Source organism: Dermacentor silvarum, chromosome 3 (assembly GCF_013339745.2).
Source record: "Dermacentor silvarum isolate Dsil-2018 chromosome 3, BIME_Dsil_1.4, whole genome shotgun sequence".
NCBI classification, from domain to species: Eukaryota; Metazoa; Arthropoda; class Arachnida; order Ixodida; family Ixodidae; genus Dermacentor; species Dermacentor silvarum.
Window position 1 is genome coordinate 158,219,439 of NC_051156.1, and position 23,121 is coordinate 158,242,559.

General features: G+C 45.1%; 1 protein-coding gene and 1 long non-coding RNA gene across 4 annotated transcripts; both read right to left on the reverse strand.

Moving 5' to 3' along the window:
- Positions 1–1,637: 1,637 nt before the first annotated feature.
- On the reverse strand, positions 1,638–7,996 carry LOC125944385 (uncharacterized). Its single transcript, XM_049664806.1, has 2 exons — positions 7,720–7,996; positions 1,638–2,423 (listed from the first exon to the last, which is right to left on the reverse strand). The coding sequence occupies exons 1-2, from the start codon at positions 7,994–7,996 to the stop codon at positions 2,221–2,223; spliced, it is 480 nt and encodes a 159-aa protein (XP_049520763.1). The 3' UTR covers positions 1,638–2,220.
- A 9,514-nt stretch (positions 7,997–17,510) lies between these two features.
- LOC119444077 (uncharacterized) lies at positions 17,511–22,031 on the reverse strand. Of its 3 annotated transcripts, XR_005190444.2 has the most exons (5): positions 21,222–22,031; positions 19,965–20,168; positions 19,422–19,582; positions 18,954–19,087; positions 18,114–18,165 (listed from the first exon to the last, which is right to left on the reverse strand). It is a non-coding gene; the product is annotated as an uncharacterized LOC119444077 (long non-coding RNA). The 3 variants fall into 3 exon arrangements; XR_005190443.2 differs by lacking the exon at positions 18,954–19,087 and having other exon boundaries at positions 17,511–18,165; XR_007466073.1 differs by lacking the exon at positions 18,114–18,165 and having other exon boundaries at positions 18,683–19,087.
- Positions 22,032–23,121: the final 1,090 nt, after the last annotated feature.

The following is a 23,121-nucleotide window of genomic DNA, read 5'->3' on the forward strand; positions in this document are numbered from 1 at the left end:
TTGGGCGTTTCTGCCTTGTAGGTGAATGAAAATGTACAAGCACAGTGAGATGGGAATATATATATATATATATATATATATATATATATATATATATATACATAGAGAGAGAGAATATTATCGGCGAAAATGTATACTAATTGTGGTTGATCGTCAACTTGCCCTTCTCTATCCGCATTGATACGCATTAAGTAGCTTTCTAGGAAGTGTAAGAGACGATGATTTAACATCTTCTCGAAGACTTAGCATAGATGGCTATAGTAAGGAGAGAGTCACTGCACTACTACGAGCGGTGACATCACTGTTTTAGGAAAACAAGTTCCCGCTTGATTTTCAAACATTCTCCTGAACTATCTTCGCGTTTCTTTTACAGTTACAATTATTTATTTCCTTAGCTAAATACCTGCACAGAACACCTTTTGATGTATGGGTAATAACGCGAGTTTCTCTACCTTTAAAACAAAGGTCTCAACTTAAGTTTTGTAGTAAAAACGAGGCAGTTGCTGATAATTGCATTGTATACGCATTCGATTTTGTTTCCTTGAAATTATTTTGATGCCATGACTTGGCAGTTAGCAAGAGACGGGAAATGTTTACAGACACTTACATGCGTGGAAATTAAGTACTTGGCTGAAAAAACAAGGTAATTTACAGTTCTCTATCATACCTTTAAGAGCCACATACATTGTAACTGAGTGTTTTCGATCACTTCTCAGTTGTATATAACAAGTACTCAGCCAGTAAAATTCCACACAAGGATGTTTATCTTGCATGTTACAGTCCATATTTTATTTTCGACAGAGCATTACAGCACTAATAGAATAAATTCTAAAATATAATGACACACATGTGTGAATTATTTAAAAAATATTCACAAGGAACAACAGTGAAAACTTGAAACTGGAATAACAACATCCACACAGGACTACGGAAGACAAAATACTGCATAGAAACAGGTTTTAGCTAAACATGCGAAACAAATGAATCACAATAGACAGGCATATATCAAGCTAGGCATACACCATATGTTTTGTTGTCTCAACTTTTCGCTCACTGCTTCGTTGTTGTTGTTTCGTGGTCTTTTGAATCACAAGTCCGTTCTTTTTTTTCCCCTCTAGTTGTTCAATATAATTTCTGTCACTGTACGCAAGATGTTCTTCATCCTCAGCGGCTAGACAAGTCCATCAACTGTCGCACACACCAGAGCCATTGCTGCAGTTCACTAGGTAATGTGCTAGCTTAAAAGACCTTCCCTTTTAGGTTGGAAGCACAGGAAACTGCAAAACATACTTTTCACCTGCGTAGCTTATTGAGCACTATTTATGCTTTAAGGCAGCATTGGTCATGGCTGGTTCAGAAGACGCTTCAGTTTACTGCAAGCCATCGTTTTTATCGCTCTACATTCAATATAAATGTGTTTTTCCAAAGCTTAATCTTGTCTACAAGCCATACAAGAAATATCTTTTGAAGGGAGAGGTAAATTTTAGCGCATGGAAGCTACGTCACTCAATACGATCGGACCAACATGACCTAGGATTAGCTGTCATACCTCTAAGCGCACCGGCAAACCCGTGCCTATCTACCGTTTACAATGCACTAAAAACAGTTAGTGTAAACATAAGTAAAAAATAATGCAGCCGAGTCAAATAGTTTGAATAGTGAAATATCTATGCCTTTCACGATACCTAGTGAAATATACAAGGTGTCCCAACCAGAATGAACCAAGATTTAAAAACATGCAAATGCCACGTAGCTGCACAGAACCAAGGTAATGTTGTTTGCCGTGGCTTGGAGATACTGGGATGATTTCTTGTATTCCGCCTAATTACATAATTGGTCTTAATTAATTAGCCTACTTCTCAAATATTGTAATTAGATAAAATGTGTCAATGAGAAAATTGTAGAGCAACATGAAAAGCACTATTATGCAGCATGTCTTGAGCAACGGAAAGCTGTATCGGGAGTTTTTCGTGTTGGTCTACAATTTTCTGATTGACACATTCATCTAAATTATAATATTTGAGAAGTTGATTAAATAATTAGGACCAAATATGTAATTAGGCGGAATGCAAGAAATAATCCGGGTATGTCCAAGCGACGGCAAACAACGCTACCTTGGTTCTGTCCAGCTACGTGGCATTTCCATATTTTTTAATATTGGTGCATGATAGTTGGGACACCCTGTATATAGCGTATAGATGTATCAACGCCGCCAACGCACTAAGAAGTGTCCATATCTTGGGTATCCTGGAAATTGGCAGCAGCATCCAAAGGAGCGCACTGAGCTTCGCAGGGCTCCTTGCCGGGCTCCATCGTCCTCGGACGCTTGACTGCTAGAGGTGGTCGCAGCTCACCGTTAGCGGGCGCGGGGTCGCTCAATCCCTCCCCCGTTGAATTGAGGACGGCGACGTGGGCGAGAAACGCTGCAAGAAAAAGCATGAAAAAAAATTTAGATATAGGAGATGAGACGAGAACGGGAAAGAATGAAAAATGTTTGCCCGAAACGACGCTCTTCAAGCTGTTGTATTAATAATCAGTCATTAATATTAATGTATTAACAAAAAGTCGCAGTTTCGCCTGAAGACGAAGCTCGATTTCGATAGCAAATTAGTAGACAGCCTTACGAAGCAAGGACAGTAATTTTATCAGCCGCATAAAGTCGTAAACATTCGCTTTCCAACTAAATTAAAAAGCATGGTGTCACGCGTGCACAGGTAAACATGAACACATCTCGCTCGATGACCGTGGGACTCGCTCCCTAAAAGCTGGAATGAGAAATCGTGGCAACAGCAAGTGAGCTAATTGACCTTCGTGCTGCCTCTTGCTTCAACGCGAGCGAAACGTCGAAAGCACAGCGCATACGAAGCAACCGGCACTCGGCGAATGCACTTTCTGCAGATCACTTTCAAGACCAGGCGCCGGCGCCGTAAGCAGCAGCCGCCAGAGTAGACCCCCCCCCCCCCCCCCCCCTTGCCTCGCGCGCAAAAGAAGACGACGCGCCTCCTCCCTCGTGCGCGCGAGATTGAGCAGCGATCGTCAGCTGACCCTGGCAAGCTTTCACTCGCACATACAGCGCACGGCGACGATGTTATCGTGTTTAGACCACATACGGAACATCACGTCGACTACGGCGGCAGAAATGCGCTTGGAGTGTCCATATAATTGCTGTCGCAATAAACAGGGCGTAGACGGCACAGGTAGCACTGCTGGTGACGTTATCTGACGCTGCTTGCTCTTAGCGCAGAAATAGAAACATCTTAAAATAAAAAAAAATTGGATGCATACTGTTTGGCTCGCCTATCAAATAAGTCCTATATAAGTACACGTATGTTCCAGAATGTCATATGGAAATATTGCAAATGACTGTTATGGATCATATCGTTTTATTTTTATGTCAGCTTAAAGGTGTCTTAGACAAAAGCCAACCGTATACCGAGGTCGTTTAAACCACGCTATCCGCCAGGAGCGCGCATGGTCTCCTTCCAGTCACGCTGCATATGCTCGGGGCATTCAAAGGGAAGTCATGTGCACACCAGTCCGTATTGTCGGTTGCTATTAGCCAATTTAGCTTGTCCGTGAATGCATTACCTTTTACGGGATATGGGTTACCCGAACAATGAGCGGCAACAGCAACGCCGGCAGCGCCATCGTGTGACGCCATGTGCAACTTACAACGCGTATTAAAAAATTTTATGTTGCGTGAGTGCTCATCTCGAAGGAAACTGTGAGGACACTGCGGAAGCTTTACGCTAGCAACCGAGTCAAACATCGTTGGTCAGTGCTGCAATAGCGATGTATCCTCCATTGCAGTTTGTCACGGTTCCCTTATAGAATGGCATACAGGGTGTTTTATTTTAGCTGCACGAAATTTTTAAAAATTGCCTGTGGCAGATAGCACAATTCTAATCCTTGATCTAATGTACCCGATGAGGTGGCCATTAGCTCCACGAGAACTCGAAATGCCTAATGTATAAACCGATAAAAAATAAAAATTGCTTGAAAACTCTAGTTCCGTTAATTTTGCGGTAATACATTTTCATTGAACGAGAAAATAGAGGTCAAATGGCCCGTTAATAAATTTTGCGCCAGAACCTTAGCGGCCCGAACTATTTTTTCCTATTTCCACCGCGTTGGCTCGGTAAATGTTCCCGAAACTTGCTATGTTGAAACCTTGGCTTCTTTAGAACATACTGTAGTTCATTTCTACCGATAAACAATTAAATATGCCCTAGCAGACACCGTCAAAGTATATGACGTCGCGTAGAGTTGGTGCGAGTAAGTACTTCAACGCGGCGTCATTAGCCGCCTTTAATTTTTTGCGCCTTCTAAGGTTAACCGCGCCTCTTTGCGGGGCTTTAAGAGGGGGCTTTGGTAATTGTAGAGTGGTAATTTACCAGCACAGGTGAAATAATTTTTATCGTTATTGTCTCTTCAACTCTTATGTTTAAGTGAAGTGTATCAATAATAAGGAAAAGTGGGAAATGATGCTGGACGCAACGGCAGCTATCCCCGCAGGTGGGCGCGGTTCTTTGCAGGTTGTTCTACCTGACACACGTCCTCGCCCATTCGATGTTTAAGGAAATCGCCGTGAACAGTCGGATCACCGGATCTCTAGACCGGCCAATTTCTCAAAATAAAGCATTCATTTGGCACGGCCTACCATGACAACTGGCAGCTTTTCTGTTCAGACCCGCAAAATCACAAAAATAAAGCTTTCCCGCGAAATAAGTTCTACGCAACTACGTTGTTCCGTTACCTTTCGTCTTAAGTATGCATTCCTAAACTCACTCATCTGTCCACTTGATCTCACTCTGAGCCAAGCATGATGTGAGTGAGCCAGATTGAGCATTAGGGGCATAATTCTGAGTCTCCGTGACCAAAGGCGAGACGACAGGAACGTCAGTTCAAGTCAATTTGATACACTTGAATAGCCACGCTTGCGAAAAAGAAGAAGCGTACTTAGAAGAACTGTTCGAAAAAATACAAACAAGAAAATTATACCATAAAGTGGTGCGAAACCAAGAACCCACTTACGCGATATAAGTTTACTGAGAGGATTTATATAAAATGTATACCCCTTTCAAATATGTGTGCTGTCATTGTTGAAAATTATTTATTCATGGCCCACGAACAATACAGCATTATGTAGAAGTCGAGATGTCAACAAAATGCATCATGATTTAACTAATTAAGGAAGGTTTGAGGAATTACGAACGAATTTCTTTGCGATAATCCATTCGTCTGTCATTATAGGACTGCCCGACAAAGCGCTTGCGATTCCAATTTAGGGAGACCCTCCAAACTGGCCAATTCTGTGGAGGTGTGTGAGTCGAACCGGGCAGCTCGCACACAGGGGGAAAATTTGATTGCCCCACTGGAAGACTAATCGGAGCTTGTGTCATTCCGGGTAAGTTTAAGTAGGTCTGAAACACGTGTGATTCGAGCTCCAGTTGAGTCTGCAAAACTACGTGCGCGGTTTTGATCCCGCGACATCGTGCTTAATTAGCAGCCCAACACCACAGCCACTAAGCAGCCACGGCGGGTAAGATGTGTACATATGTATGCATCATTTCCTTTCATAGGCATGCCGCCAGGCAAACCTCTCAAAGATTTATTAAAGAACCTTTCTCACTTTCTCGATACATGTATACAGCCTCTAACAATGCAATATTTTACATAATCATCATCTCTAACAATGCATTGTCATGAACATTTCTTCACAACCTGTGGTGTGTGGCTCGGAAAATTGCCACGGTTCGCGAATACCCTTCGACTACCAAACAACAAAACTTCGCATTACGGAGCACTCAACTGGACTTGTGGCGGCAATTCCTAAAAAAAAAAAAAATACTGCCATGCCTTGGTACGCCCATATAGAACGTAATCACGATGCTAGATACATTTAGCCACCAACGACGTGCATGGCAAGTTTATACACTAATACTTGCACCACAATTTTATGCAGATCATGGAGCCACGGTGATGCACAGATGGCCTGTAATAACACTCTAACCGAACCGAATGTTGCAATGAATACATCGGGGGGCACGCTGTACAAAAAAAAAAGAATAGAAATGGAAAGTATACGGCGCCAATAACTTTTGAATATTTGTGGCAGCCAACTAATGGCTAAATATTCACGCGACATGCCATGGCGCCACGCGCATGACTTGCTGCATTTGATACGTAGCTCAGTCCATGTTTTCGTCTGTTTCACGTTACTTCGTGCATGCACATTTGCTGCCGCAATATAACAACCTCTGCATCTGTAAAATTTGCTTTCCTTTGAATGCGTCGTGCTGTCTGTGCACGTGTTCAGAATCACCGCATTCCTTTCTCTTCCCCCAGCGTGATCCAACCTGATCTCTTGACTGGTTAACAATCCGGCATTCTTTTTTTTTTTTTTTGGTCGCTCACCATGCTTTTTACTTTTTCAATAGTGCACCCCCTCCCCCAACCCTCTTCCCCGCTCTCTCCACGATTTGACAAGGCGACAAAAAAAATCACAAGTGCTCTTGCACAACACAGCTGCAACTTACAGATATTCCGTGGCCCCGAAGCAAGCGCCGTCAAGGGCAAGACGTGCCTAATGTTACTTGAAAAAAAAAAAAAGTTTCTGACACCAAACCCCCCACCGAGCAATAAAGCTTCTTTTTGTCTCCCTACTCTGCCGATGAATCTGAAGAAAGCGTGATGGACGGCGAGATGTGCTCGTGACAGATATCAGCGCACGGGGTTCCTGAGAAGCTGGCGATGATCGAGGCAAGTTGTGTGCCCATTTCAGACGCGCCTCTGTACCGGTCACTAAAGAGACTAAGGGACCCTGCGAATTTCTGGAATCTCGTTCCATCCACAATTCACCGTCGGCACAATAGCCTATCCTGACCACTAGCCGACATGCACTTATGAAGCATCCTACCCATGTCTGGAGTAAATCGCGCTAAGAAGCGCTATTGTACATTCTGCGAATGTGCCAAGCAGCACGTCCTTGCTTTCCTTATCTTAATTCTGCACCCCGCTGGTTGTCAGCCATTGCCAGTACGTACAAGCAGAATTCTCTCCTTTTGCCTTTTCAAGGATAAATTTGCCGCGCTCACGCATACAGAGAAGCAAGCGCACACGGTGGCAGCCTGTCTGGAAAACTTGGCGATATCTTCCGCAGCCCTTGTAGCTATTTCCTCTTCTCTGAATCATTTCTCGAACTACCCTTCCTAGCGCATTAACGCCGTTTGCATGGATGCGAGGCTCTGACGGTTGCAATAAATTAAACGCAGCGAGCTTTTAATTTGCAAACAGCTAGACGTCACGGAAACACCGAGGCCATCGTGCACGTTGCACCGGCCCGCTTTCTCCACGTGGACAAGCACTGCTCGGGCGGATGAGTGTAACAAATACAATTTACGTGTTGCTAGCTTATCGCTTATCTAATGCCAGTGATATGAGCATCGTTAAGCGCCATACATTACAGATTGAAATACAAGGTGTTTATGCGGATAGGTTGCGTGCGGGACACAATAATTAGCACTAGAAAACTGTTGAGCTATGGCATCATACAATCGTTGTAGCACCACACGCATATAATGCTCAGACACCCGTTTCTGTAGGTTAATAGCGCAGAACGACTAACGCGGAGAGAAAGGGCGCCACATAACTAACTAAAATCACACAGAGACAATGACGAAGCTCTGCACCCTTATCAAGAGGCAATGCATGACTCACCTTCGCGTACTGCCGAAGGAAGCTCAACCGTATCCTTAGGGCTTCTTAGCTGGTCCGCCGAATCCGGCACTGCACCAGTTTGGTAAGTAGAACCAGTTGCGTCTGTTCGTGAGCTGTTCCCGGACACGCGACGCGGACTTTCCTGCGGCCACACATCCTCGACCGCGGCGTCCACGAGGTTCAGCGCTGGCAGAATAAATTTGTCTCTCTCTCCGGGTTCTTCGTCAACTCTGGCCCTTCGCGTCCTGGGAACGGCATCTCGCGCCTTGCGAGCCATGGCAGTCACAAGAAAGCGACGTCGTAGGTCCTGACTGTCCTTGTCGTGCTTGCCGAGTTTCCCGACCGAAGCAGAAAAAATTTTCTCGGCCATGATGCAGTTGCGTTCCTGGTGACGGATACGACAAGACTGACACGGAAGGAATTGACGCCACGCGCACCGCACTGCGAATCGGCATTCCAGAAAAGAGTCGCACCTACTGAGTGCATTGCAGCGAGAGGAATGGGTCAGGTCGGTGAATCAGGGTGAAGGACCTGCAGAAAGAGATGTCCATTGTCCGCCTATAATCCCCCTGCACTTGAGCCCCTCTCAATATTCTGAAGCTTCACCCAAGTGTCAATGGCGCACAATGGACGTCGTTATTGCTGCTCACACGACGCAGCCGGTTTCCCCGATGACACATGCACTAGCCTTCGCTGCATTCCACGGAGTTGGCGAGAATCTCGTCGAACACTTCGGGAAAGCTTAAAAACGTTGGGACGGTGCATGCCTTTGAGATAAGACAAAAAAAAAAGGTGGGGGGGGGGGAGAAGGAAAGGAAAGGGTGGGCAGCATTCCTGTGCAGCTGGGAAGGCACCCAATGCAGTGGAGCAAAAAGCTACGTGTTTGGTAGACCAGCCTTGAAGAACGAGTGGCGTCTTTATCTCAGCTATCACGCGCAACTTAACCCTACGCACTCAACACTGCAAGCTTGAATTTAAGGCAGAAAGGTTCTCAGCCAGGCTTGTTGGGGTGACGACATAATAGTACTTTTTAATTTTCTGAAAAACATGGTACCATCGAGCTCAATATGAGCTGCAACATGCGAGCCGTTACTGTAGTGACACCCACCCAGAAACAAGTGGAGAGGGCGTCACCATTCGAGCAATGCTCATACCCCCTGCTATCTGTCGTCGGGTTTCTTCGCGGAGCGATCATACAATGGCCCACCGCGCTGCTATCGCCCCATCGCGGTTATAAGAATAACAATAATAGCAAAAAAGAACAAGAAAAAATGGAAGAATGGTTAGAGAGTGCTCCGGCATGGCAACGTGCGGAATGACGAAGCACGCTGCAGGCTAAGGGCTAAGGCCTTACGGGCTGCTATCGTATTATCGCTCCGCGTAGACAGCAGACAGCGCAAAGCACGTAGTTGTGCGCATTACTCGAATGGCGAAACTCTCTCCACTTTTTTATCGATAGCGTAGCTACGGCCACGGCTCGCGTGTTGCAGCACATATTGAGCGCGATAGTACGTTCATCTGGGCCGGCGTTTTGTAGCGATGCGTTATGCTTTATTCTATGCTAGTCTTATCATACACCGCTCTTCTCTGGCTGATCCCGTTGATAACGTGAGCGGTCCGTCGCTCTGACCATTGACCAAGGGCGAAAAGGCATTAGCATCGGAAAGGCATCGTTACAAAATACCGGCCCTCACCTGCGAAAGCCACAGTGGGCTTGACTGGCACAACAAGACCATACATGTGTTGTCGTTTGTTAGACCCGTGTTTGAGCTGTTTGCATTATGAATGGGAAGAACGGCAGACAACGGGCGAGTGATTTCCTTAACGAGATGAGCAGTCGGTTTCGTTGAACAGAGGTGGCAGAAAAATGTGCTCCGCGAGCAGCCGGTAACAGCGCCCGTGGCACAGTAACACGAGGGTGGCAACCTTTCACATACCAAGATGTCTCTAAGTGCTCTTCGCCCGTCGCTCCGGGGTGGCGTGCGATGGGGATATCGAGGCATGCCATTGCATACAGCGGAGCACGGGGGCATGACAATCTTAAAGCTGCTGTTTTGCACGCCACATCGTAAGGGGGGGTTACAGCATGTGTAATGTACATTGCAGGAGGTCCTTCGAAGAACTTCGGGGGTGTCGCAACAATGTATTTTGGCTGGCTGTAACGACGCGTCAGCCCCCCGCAAAAGCATTGCACAAGCGTTGAGGCTTACTTTCCTTTGTACTCAGGCGCGACAGCCCAGAGGGGAGATAGAATGGTGGACAGCGAATGTGTAAGGCCAACGCCGTGGCGAAACGGGTGAATAACGACCTTTCGCTCGTGGCAGCATGTATACATGGGATGATCGCTGGAGAAGGGAAAGGTGCGGTCAGAAGCCATGCTTCGTTTAGGGTCTCTTCAATAAAATAAACGCTAACACTTGCAATGTGACAGTTGCGGACGAACTGTAAAAACTATAATAATAATAATAATTCAGGGTATGGTACGGCACGTCCTTGCTGTTTATGAGGACGGGGAGGAAAAACTTTATTTTCGTCAGATGTTAGAGTTCTTTGAATTACTTGAAAATAAACACCGTATGCGTTCGTCCATGCCGACAACTGACGCAGGGCGGTGCAGACGCTAAGCCGCATTAAAGCACCGCGACGTCAAAACGACAATACGCAAGTCGTAGTCCAGCATCACCAAAACTTCAACCACCAACCTACGGTGTATAAGGCTGTGCCAGCCGTGCTGCGTGACGAAAGCCCGGGTGGCCAGTTGGCGCTTGTCCGTCGGGCACGAAACGCGGCAGCCGCTATTTCTCATAAGCCTTCAACAAAGTGATTTCTCTATGTCACCCGCCATGCAATGCGCCGTGTGAGGCAATGACAGTGCTAACGTTCTCGAAGGTTACGGACAATCGCGCACAACAACGCCTCGAACAAACACGTCACACTATGCGCTTTTTGTGTACTGCCTTGACAAACGCAAGTGGCGCACGCAAGGTAACATTTAACACCACATCATCGGCTACGTATGCCATCGAAATCACCGCGAAATGCCGTCGCGATGAACACAAACAGCACAGAAGGCTTCCCTTACATCGATTCCCACAGTGCGTGGCGATCTGATTTTTTTTTTTTTTTTTTTTACTTTTTGGCTTGCCGCACATGCAGGGAAAGGGTCCAAATGTAATAAGCAGGGGCAGAATTCACAAAGCTTTTCGTTAATTCGTAAGTGCTGCTGCTTGCCATTGGTCATCCGCTCTGGCTAATGATATATCCAACACCACCATTGGCTTATACTTATGCATGCTTCTACGCACAGTTTTAGCGTAAAACTAATTTAATCTGTTTTCATTCCAACCTCTTGACAAATTTACGTGCCGGCGACGCAAGCATCGCGCGGTGACCCGCAGCGTTGTTTGAACCGCCCAATCAAACGCTCTCGATTATAGGAGCTCACATTTGCTTGCCTTTAAAGCAAATAGCATTGGTTACCCTAACAGGGTCTTTTTCTTGTATAATTGCCTGAAAAGTAGCGAGGAGCATGCAGAAGTGGGGATGGGTTCTAGGGGGCTGAGCTAGGCAGTGAAAGTCTATAGGTAACCGGATGAGCGTAGTGCCGCCGTTTGCGATTGGTCTCGTTATTCCCGTCTTGAAAGAGAATTTCCGGGACGCTAACAGAAACGTGGGTATACAAGGGCAGACAAGACATCCTTTCCGAAAAAGACAATAGGTGTTGAACATGCAAGCGCCGTCTCACTATTCAATCCCCCGCTAGCTTTCCTACTCCGGGCAGTGAAGGCGAAGAACCGCCAGTCGCGATGGGGCCGGTCAAAGTGCACTTCCGCTGAAAACTTGCCGTACCAGACGCCAAAATTTGTAGCATTGTGGATTGCTTCGGCTCGGCTTTAATTACATATTATACATGTAAACATGGTTTGCTTCGGGTCAACAGATATACCTTTGGCGCGTAAATTAACTATCTTTCATGAACCGGTATTTATTTTATTTGTCACTTAATGGTCAGCTTTATATCTTAGGAATTGAAAACGCCACATGAATAACCGCAGAAGTACCCAAGCGCCAGGGGTCCCCAGCGTTAGGGTACCCTAATCTAAATTTCTCTAAAGAGGTTCATTGAAGAGTACCGCGTACCCACTGTCACGTACTCAGTGACCCAAGTTGGGCCAATGGTTAGTTTCGAACTGCAGCTCCCTCAGCGGAGCAGCCCGATCACCCATTAGAACACGGATTACCCAGCGACTCTAGTTGGCGGGTAAACGGTTGGAGAAATAGACTAGAAACATTCCGGAAAGGGCGTGACGCATATTAAGATTGCTAATCGCAATAAAACCTCCGAGCCCCGACGTTGCGACGAACACTGGAGCACCGCTCAAAGCCAGAATATAGTCTGTGCCGCGAACGACTTTGTAATTTCAAACAATGCCATCTCAAGATTGAAAGCAAAGGGAAACCGCGTAACGGCAGTGAAGCCACTGGCGTCGCAGCCTTGCCACTGTTCAATTATGTTATCAGAAAGGTGCGTATGTATTGAACAAAATATTTAATGAAGCACACTATATCAGGCACTCCGCCCGGCAAGTTTTGAGTACAGCCCCAACTGCATGTGGCAACCAGCGCACCACACGTATATTTGTAGGTTCTGACTATGCGGGCTTACAGGGTGGTGGGTAGATAACTGGCTCCACAATTTCGGCCACTACTTTCATTGTATTCCGCCGCGGCCTGTCGGAAAATGACGCGCAGATCATACCTTACGGGAAGCCAGATTGACACATGCACATTGCACTTGCTTCATTGAATGCGCCTGCACGATCGCGGTAATGAAATTATACTCTAACCTATATACCAAATAATTATGTCATTAACATGCGCCATTAAACACAACACATTAACATCTAATTACTTGAATACATTGAGCACACGAATATCTGGGCACGATGGAGAAAGGTTTCATTTTTACAAAGACTTGAAAGCATTTAAAACAAAAGAATCGTTTTTTGCAATTGTTCTTCACCATTTACAGGCCGATTTCCCTAATGTATACGTCCAGCATCAGGTCCAGCTGACATTTTAGCTTAGGAACAATTTTAAACTCTTTGTGGATACGGGCCCAAATTTTGCATGGCATTAGATAGTTTTAGTTTAGCGTGTTTACCGTAATAGAGAGCTTTACGTAAAACATGGTGGCGGTCCCGGCCGCTCGCTTCGAACTGAATTTGGTGTTGTTTTTGTAGAATTCGCTTCGTTCGTCCCAAATGACTGTGCAAACGGCTTTCGCTTAGTCTCAGGCCGCTTCGACGACACAGAATTATGGATGGCCTTGAGGAATTTTCGAGATCGCTTCTCGTTTCGGACGTGCCTAAACCTAACAAGAGAAATGATGATGATGATGATGATGATTTATTGGCGTCCCCTTTGAAACGGGGCGGCGACAAATAGTCACCTAGCCTGCTTGATTTATTCAGGTATACTATACATGTTCTTTATCTAGCATTTTTGTATACCTCTCATTATTATTTTTCTTTTTCAAAAATTTACCTTGTGTTGCTGCCTATGATTTTAAGAGATCAGGTCGTATCCATCTTTTCCCTGCTTTTTTTCCACCAGTACTCCAATGATGATGATGATGATTTATTGGCATCCCCTTTGAAACGGGGTGGCGACAAGTAGTCACCTAGCCTGCTTGATTTAATCAGGTATACTACACATGTTCTTTATCTAGCATTTTTGTATACCTTTTTCAAAAATTTAGCTTGTACCGCTGCCTACGATTTTAAGAGATCAGGTTGTATCCATCTTTTCCCTGCTTTTTTTCCACCAGTACACTAATCGTCTCTTGCTGATATCTACTGCTGATCTGTTTAGGTTTCCTTCCACTTTAAACCCAAGCGCTTCTGGGAGTTGCACGTTACCTACGGTTCTCGCTGGGTAGATCCCGTCGCATTCCATTAGGATGTGCTGAGTGGTCTCTGGATCTTTACTGCAGCATACACATGTCTCATCTAGTTCCGAATATTTGTTCCGATATGTTTTCGTCCTTAGGCAACCGGCTCGAGCCTCAAATAGCAAGGCACTGCCCTTTGTGTTATCGTACAGATTTTCCCTTCTAATTTCTTTCTTCTCATTCTTGTAAATCTCCATTGTCCTTTTCGTTTCCATTCTTTGCATCCAATTCACGGTCTCTATTTCTCTCACTTTCTTTCTGATGACCCCTGGTTGTCTATTTACAGTTTCGATTATCCTGTACTTGGTTGCCAACTTCCTTGACCTCTTCCTCCAATCTGTGTCCACGCTTTTCATGTAGAGATACTTCTGCACTTTAGCCGCCCATTTATTTTCATCCATGTTCCTGAGCCTTTCTTCAAAACTAATTTTGCTTTGTGACTCTCTGACTTCAAAGGAGGCCCAACCCATGTCTCCATGCACTGCCTCATTTGTCGTATTACTGTGTGCTCCCAAAGCCAACCAGCCTACTGTTCTTTGGTTAACTTCCAAACCCGCCAATATATCCGATTTTAAGCATATAATGGCATTTGCGAATGTTAGCGCTGGCACCATTACTCCTTTCCAGATTCCACGCACCACCTCATACTTATTGTGGCCCCACAGTGCTCTGTGTTTCATTAATGCTGCATTCCGCTTCCCCTTTATTTTCAGATTATCTTGGTGGTTGCTTGAGTAATTCTTTCCTTCGTTTATGTGTACGCCGAGGTACTTATATTGCTTCACTATGGGTATTACTTGCTGTTGAATTGACACCACGAAGTTACTCGTGTGTTCATTAAAGATCATAATCCCTGATTTCTCTGTGCTAAACTTAAGGCCTAGATTTGTCGCTGCGTTCCCACAGATATTCGCAAGTATCTGTAAATCTTTTTTATTGTCCGCTAGTAGCACAATGTCGTCTGCGTACATCAATCCAGGGACCTTCTGTTGCACCATTTGTCCATTACGCATGTAGGATAAATCAAAACCTAATTCGCTGTTTTCCAGTCGTCTTTCTATGCCCTTGACGTAAAGCGTGAACAACAATGGTGACAGAGGGCATCCTTGCTTCAATCCTTGGTGAATTCCCACCATTTCATTTCCTTTTCGGCCTTCCCATGCCACTTGTACTTGGTTGTCTCGATATATCTCCCTCAGCAGCTCCACGAAATCGTCATCTATGCCTTCGTATTGAAGAATATCCCACAACAATTCCCTGTCTACGTTGTCATAAGCTCCTTTAATATCTAGAAATGCTATCCATAAAGGTGTTTTCTGAGCTACTGAAATCTCTATGCACTGAGTTAGTACAAACATATTGTCTTCTAAGCGTCTGCCTGGCCTGAACCCATTCTGTACTTCCCCCAATACACCGTTTTCCTCCACCCACTTCGACAGTTCTAATTTTATGGCTTCCTTCAGTTGATCCGAGATACGATCCGAGATCCAATCTCCGAGATACGAGCGCCACCTATCGGTGAAGTCGGGAGATAGACGCGAGGATGGCATATGGCCTCTGAGATCGGAAAATTTCGGAGGCTACGGTAGAGAGCTTGTACTAGCTGCTTGTCTGTGTCGCTGCAGATCGGCGGACATGGCAAGCAAAAATACATCGCGCTCCTTGCTTCCATTGCGCTGCCTCTCGCGCTTTCCGGACGCGCACAAAGATAGAATTGCTTAGGTGCCCTACGTATGCGAATTCAAAGCGTAATGGAATAGCGTCCCGCATGTAAACTACGCTATCACGCTATAATAAAACTCTCTCTCTCTGCAAAGTTCGTTTGCGGAACGGTAACGATATTTCCCTTAACCCCGCTATTAGGCTAATGTTAAACTTAAACTGTCTATTGACCCAGGTACGTTACGCAATGCAAAAAAAAAAAAAAAAAGTAAGGCGTGCAGACACGGACACAAGAGAAGAGAAATGGACAACACAAACGCCGACTATCAACTGAAGGAAGCACTCAGGCGAAAAAAAAAAAGAAGAAGAAGATACAAAGCACAGTACTTTACGTACTTGCATCCCGGTCTGAGGCCATGGCCTGCTCTGCATTCGTTTTACATTCGCTGTCCCTCCTGACAGTGTTGCCAGCCGTCACGCACTCGGCCAGCAGAGACGCCGAGGAGGAGGGGCTTGAAGGCTTCCTCGATTTCACCCATCTTCCTATGCGTGTTTCATAATACTAATGTCGCCTATTTTCTTAAGTTTGATCGATTAGAGAACAATAATAAAATAATTTGCCGCAATTACGATACTCCCTAACGCGAAATGTGAGTGCCGCTGCGTAACCGTTTTCATTCCGCGGTATATTGAGGGAAATAACTTTATACCGACATCATCGCACCGACTGGCAGTGGGCCAGTGCGGTCAGCGCCTTCGCAGAGGGATGGGCAGTATGGGAATGCTGGCATGCATGATGAGCGACATCGGAGCCGAGAGACACCCACGCTCAACCCATGCAGTAACATGCGCCTAAGAGCGGTGCTCTTAAAACCATACTTGGAAACCTTTTGTGCACGCAGTAATTGAACAACAGTAAAGATCCTAGAAAGCAAAATTTATTTTAAATCGTTTCCATAACGCGCCAACAACGATTTCTTCAATGCCCCAGGCACTGCGCCTACTAATATATTTTTTAAAATTACATTATAATGATTTAATAATGCAACATAAGAAACCGCAATTACGGATCAGAACATTTTAACAATTGCAGATGCTTTTCGTCGTCATCTATTCGACTTGCCTATCTCTACTGCTCGACGACGAATGGCTATTACGGGTGTGGCGGCGCCTTTTCTTGCCACCCTTGGCGCTTGTGTTCCCAGTACACTTGGGTGCCTCACTGGCATCGAGGCACCCTACAGTAGACTTGCGTCTCTTGGAGCGGCTGTGTCGGCTCTTGCTTCGTCCCCTTCCGTGGCTGCTATCCGATTCGGTGGTGGACTTTCCTCGGCGGCTGCCTTTGCGCTTGTGGCCACCGCGGCCGCTGTGGGACGAGTGCCCAGATCTGCCCCGGCTACTTCTCCTCTTGGCATTGTGACTGCTGCTGCCACGGGAGTTTTTTCGCGAGCAGTGTCCATGCGTGGCAGCCTTGGCAGCGGCAGAGGTGGCATCGCTCGGGGAGGAGCTCCATGATGGCGTCTTCCCAGGTAGCACAAACCCATCTAGAAGACGTCTACATTTGGGCTTGTTCAAGCCAAGAGGTTGTCTACTATCCGGCTTCTACAAGCCGAGTAGTAGCCTTAGAACTCCACAAGCACTCCTGAAGCCAAGCTAATGCTCCCTCCGTATTCGTCTTGGGGAAGTCTTGGCAAGCTGTTCGTTAGACTATCTGTAGAACTTTCGTATAAAGGTTTATTTTGCTTGCTGGAGAAATTATGCAATCCACCTTGCAAAAAAAAGGTTAAATAATGCATATGTTAACCATGCACAAATGCAGATCGCTGGTCCTGATATGCTTTTCTTCTAACCAGTCTTGTGATTCAGGATTTCTAACCAATGTAGATATATTGAATGTGACTGGCTTTAACTTCAAAACTAAAACACACCAAAGCTACTAAGCTGAAAAAGTTCAGTATAATGGTCTAAATGCATGCTTTTGCAAAGGCATAAATATTAAAAGGAGCCACATAGATTTCACAGTTTGTAATAAAATCTGTGAAGGTATAATGTTGAGAGGCCGTGTGCGACATGCAATTTCTACAGTGCTGTTCACTTGCAAAGTGTATGAATGTTCTTGCGAGTCTATTCACTTCGGAAGAATGTTATTTCAGTGCATAAATGACATTGTTGGCATATGTATGTATACATGTTTGCATGTCACAGATGGGCTCTCACTATACCTTGACAGATTTCATTACCAAACTATGGAATCTATGCAGCCTTTAATATTTATGCCTTTGGAAAAGCATGCATTTAGCACATAATACTGAAATTTTTTCAGCTTAGTAGCTTTGCGTATTTTTATTTTGAAGTTAAAGCCAGTCGCATTCAATATATGTACATTTCCTAGAAATCCTGAATCGCACCACTGGTTCCAAGAAAACAATAGCAGTACCAGTGATCTGCATTAGCGCACAATTAATTTGGGTATACTGCTAACACAAGCAAAATTCATGCAGCACACAAGGGTGTTGAATGAGGCACATTGAAAAGACATCTTGTAAAATGCCTCTTCTGTAGCCAGCATTTCATAACAATGTTAAAGAGGCAGCAAAATTAGCAAAAAACAAAATTTTATTCTTGCAAATTATGTACATGTGCTTGTCCTGCTTTGATTCTGACTAAATATATACATAGGAAATGAATGGCATGTAATGCCGTGCACTGATTGACTAGACTGCATATATTATGGATTGCATGTCTAGAAAAACTGAACCCATATCTTATAAAGAACTAAGGAGGAAGAAAGGCATGTCAGCTGGCGGCAGGCCCAGTATCCTTTGATGCATCTGCGCCAGTCGAAAAAAGGGAAAAAAGACCAGACTCACTTATAGTAAGGCCAGTAAAAGCCAAATGCTTAGCATAAACATGACTAAGAAATAATCTCTACATATTAGAAAAATTAGCGAATACACTTTGTTTTCTCTCGGTGACTACTGTTAAGGGCATGTAATGCACACACCACTTTCAAACATTATAGAACTGATGCACTCATGATGCATAGTTACACTTGTTTTAAGCCTGGCCTTTCAGTGGCTGTCCCCACAAGACTGAACAATGGCATAAAAGAAACAAATACAACACATAAAAAACTGCTTAAAATCTGCAGGCATAAGCATAGTGCCAGAAGACAGGTATAATTCATTCTATAATTTAAAATGCCTTTTCATGTTCACCTAAAGCATCTCCCATGTCCTTTTCCTGCCTGGAAGTAAATATTTATATCTTTTTTATTTGCACTGCTTCATGTAAGCAAGTGGCCCTGAACGCCAACTCTACTTGGGGTTCCCAGAATGTATTGTCTAAAGTAAAATTCTTCAGAATGTATACAAGTTTCCCTATGGCCACACTAAAGCATGATGTCACAACATCATGCATAGATGGTCATTGGAAGTTATCTGGCGATTGAGAACAGACTGATATAAGTAGAGTTTAGAACGCCAAGACAAAATGTTAATCCCATACCATGCACTTCTGATCTAGAACCAACAGTCGATTTTAATGAGATGTAAACATGCTACATGATGCTGACTCAGTTAAAAACGTAAGTATATCTTAAATTTCTATATGAAATTACCTGAACACTAAGCTTAACGTAACGTGCTGGCTTTTTATCCGCTCGCAAACTGCAATTCTTCAACCAGGCAGTTGCTGCTTGGCGAATGGCATCGGTCATCACATTTTCCCACGTGGTATTGCTATGAATAGCTTCTGGAATACCAAACCATCTAGTCAAACAGTGCAAGTAGCACGTGTACACGGTATCAGCAGTTGTGGCTGATATCCGAACCATTGCTACATACGAACAGATTTGCAAATCGTAAATAAAATTTGTGGAACATCACTTCTATGGAACTGCAAGGGGGAGGAAGGCTTATAAAAGAAAAAGATGTCCACCCGACTTAGCTACACTGGATGGATATTTTTTTTCAAATGTGTTCATGTTTTTATTTATTTTTTTCATTCAAAACAGCATGTATTTTGTGAGTAAGAGTCACTGCACTTTATCTCTAGGCCAAGTCAAACAGCAGCCCTCTAATCTTACCTTCCATGACACTGTAGACATGCACGTCCCTGAAGCTCTTTTTCCGCCGCTGGCCTAGAGTCTAGCTTAAGTTTCCACCAAAACAGTCTGAAAATAGTGGGTAGGATGCCCGCAGTAAAGCTTCTTAAGTACCAGCTCCCCATAAGAGAGAGCCGTTGTGTCTGAAAAAAAAATTTGGAAGAGAACAAAAGGGATTAAAAGCCGAAAACACCAAATATACACACTGTGGATATTACAGTGGCTGCATGAAGGCGGGTATTAAATCCGCAGAAAAGGTAAGGCAGATGACACTAGATGATTATGCATTCCAGAGAAATTACTGCAGCAACATTTACACACAAAAACTGCCAAGATGTAAACAACCATAGTATAAAAAAAGTATTAACTGAAACTACTGCATATAGAACTCAAAAACATGAAGCCACACAATTTCAATAAAACAATGAAGTCAATTTAACATGCATATAAAAGGCATTAGTTACACCTGGAACGAGTTATTATAAAAATGTGCTCATGTAGTCAATTAATAAAGCTTTTACTTACAAGGTGTCATCAGAATGCAGGATTGGAGCTCTGCTCGGATTCTAATGTGGTCACGTTTTTTTTTGTTCACCAAAGGCAGCTTGTAATCAGCCACTGCCATTCTGCCAGTTTCGTTGGGAACACTGAGAGCTGCTAGGAGCCTTTCATCTTGACGTCTTATAGTCTTCCCATGTCTGTGATTAGTACGTGAATGTCTGAAAGCACCTAGAAAAGATAGACAAGAGCCATGCACACTTTGACAGCTTGGACGGTAGCTAATAACATGTTGCACGACGCAACTTCTACATGCATGAGTATACTCCTATATAGCTGCACATGTTCGATCCTGCTCTGCTCGTTGTAAGTACTTCAAGTCCCATCCAAGCTTTTGGGAACTAGTGCCATCATTCCCTATCTGAGGTGCAACCTGGCTCAAGATTATGGCACTATGGTTGGTATTCTTCGCTGAAATCATGGCCTCACTGCACTACGGGTAGCATTCATCCATAGAAGTGCTTGCATTGGGCAGGTTGTCATACTTTCGCTGTTCAAGGCCTTGGGTACTACAAAAAAAGCGTATCTTATACAACGGGCAACAAGGGAGTTCGCACAAAGTCTCATTTTGTTTTTGTGCGCCGCTTTGCTTTTGGATAACGTAGGTACAGCGCAACAATTTTTGGAAGGAAACAATTAGACAGGAAAACGCTGGTACAGCGTATCCGTTTCCTTACAAAAGTTGTTGCGCTGTACCTACGTTATTCAGTATGTACCAACTCGCCCAAATCAAGCTGTTGTTGCTTTGCATTTGTTCTTCACAAACTGAATGCAGCGGACGTATATAAAACGCACGTGCTTACGTCTCGATGCAATCAGTCGGGGACGCAGATATATTATTCGCATAGTGATGCAGTTCTAAGACCATCAACAAAGTAATATAAGTCAATAAGCGGCATAGCTCGCGTTTATATAATTACAGCACCAGCTTAAAACATTCGCAACTTTCGACCACGAGGAAACTAGGCGGCGATTCCGCGAGAAGTGGTTCCCGATGTAACAATTTTATCACGGTCAGTCGATGCTAACAGCAGTGAATGATCCCACACCAACCAAAATGTAATCCCAACCTGACGAGCTTATATATAGTGTCCGTGACATCGGACGTGCCGCGAGGAAATTCGAAACAACAGCCGTTGCATGAGAAACAATCAACCAAGAGGGTCATGGTGCTACAATCGTGTGACAGAGCTTTCTAAAGAGAGAAAAACTTTAACCACTTACCAAAACGAAGCTGAGCCATCAACGCAGGAACACACAGAGAATGCGATGTGCGCACGAAAGCGACCCGTTGAATTCTTTGCAAAGTGCGGGCGCGCGGCCATGCGCGACACTGCAAGCGCGAACGGAGACAATGCACGGCAACGGCAGCATGGCAGGCGCGGGAGCTAGCGTTGGAAGCGGCCAAGCCATAGTAGCGCACCAACTGTTGTGCCGCACCATGTTATACTAGCCTGTGAAACTTCGTTCAAAATGTTTTATTAAAGCTTTTACGAATTGTGTAATAACGGCACACATTTTATTGAAAGGTTTTGTTGTATTGCCATCACGGGCACACGAAACTATGGCGCGGCTTTCAGTTTGAGCTGACGCGGTAGGTTTGAATTGGCCATGGAGGAAGGTACCTTCCTCAATGGCTGATACTTGGTACGCGCGCTGTAACCGTCTAACTAGCGGCCTATGCGAAATCGACTCGAGCATAAACCTTGCAGTACGCTGGTAATACACTGTTTTGTGCGGAGAGCTGTTATATGACGATACCATAACGATGTAATCATTCCACTGATGGTGCTGTCGAAGGAATCGTTGCAAGCTGGTAGTAAAAATGTGCGCAAGTTTTGCTTGCAAGACTTGGAGATTGACTTTAAAAACGTGTACCAGAGCCTGTACGTCTCCACCAGGTCTTACAGCAGAAGTCTTCAAGACTAGACATATAAGCTATACAGAAGACGTCTAATTTGGAGCTTAACTTAGCACTAGCCGTGTCAAGCTGGGTCAAGCCGAGTCAGGAAGGCTTGTAGCCGACTTTTGCTTCCTGGGACGTAAGTTTTTCACTTGACTGCGCGAGTAATTTACTTTTTTCGTTAATCTTATTCTTGCAAGCAAGGTGCTATTGCCCGCCTACCCTTGCGAATAACGTTTCTTTATTTACGTTCTTTCCTTGCGCGGGCTGATTTAGCGCGTTTCTACGCACGCGCAGTTGCCGTAATACTGTTCCCGAACTCTAGCACCGGAGCTAGGCCGCGCTGATGAGTTTGATACGTTAATTTTTGCATTATCTTACTGCCCAAGCACAAATAAACGCTCAAAGATGGGCAATATCCATGCAGCACTACACTGTTCAAGTTAAATAGACTTTAAGTGCTTTGCGTGGAAATTGAACGCAAAAAACTACAGCGTGTAGCAGACGACTCTCGCTTCCCGCGCGCTTCGCGAGCGCGAAAAGCCCACGGGTCCGGAGCAGCAGCGGCGCGGCGCGGCAGTTCACAGAAAAAGGCCCTCGCAGGAGCCGGCGCTTTGGACACTCTCCCATATTCTAGGTCACTCTAACTGAGCCACGCAAGCGCTTGCTATCCGAGAGCGGGAAACGCGCCTATAAACGCGGCCTATGCAGGCGCGCAAGTGCAGACGACGACATGCGATTCAGACGCCGAACGCAAACAACGCGGTCCCAAGCAAGCCTCTGCCGGTATGGTGGCGCCATCTAGTTAAGGCGCCGGCAAACGCAACCTTTCAAACACTAAGTTTTGCTGCCGCCTTAACTAGATGGCGCTAACATACCGACGGACGCTCGGGATCACGTTGATTGCGCTAGATTGGGCGCGTTGCAATGGGAGCGAATGTGACAGCCGTAGTTGCATTGTCGGCTGCTTGGCTGGGCCGAACGGCGCTAGCCATCGGCAATGGAACGCGTCGGCTTGCTCGCGCGACGGCATCCCAGGCGCGTTCCTGACGCATTCGCTCAAATTACTGTCGAAACGCTCGTCTAGCTTACGCTGTGACTGTGCTGCGTTTGCCGCGCAGGCCTGAAATTTTTTTATTAGTTATTACGGTTAGCGCGAATTAAGTCGTAGGCTCGGTTTGAGCGGCTCAAATTTTATGCGTAAGTGTCAAATGACCCATT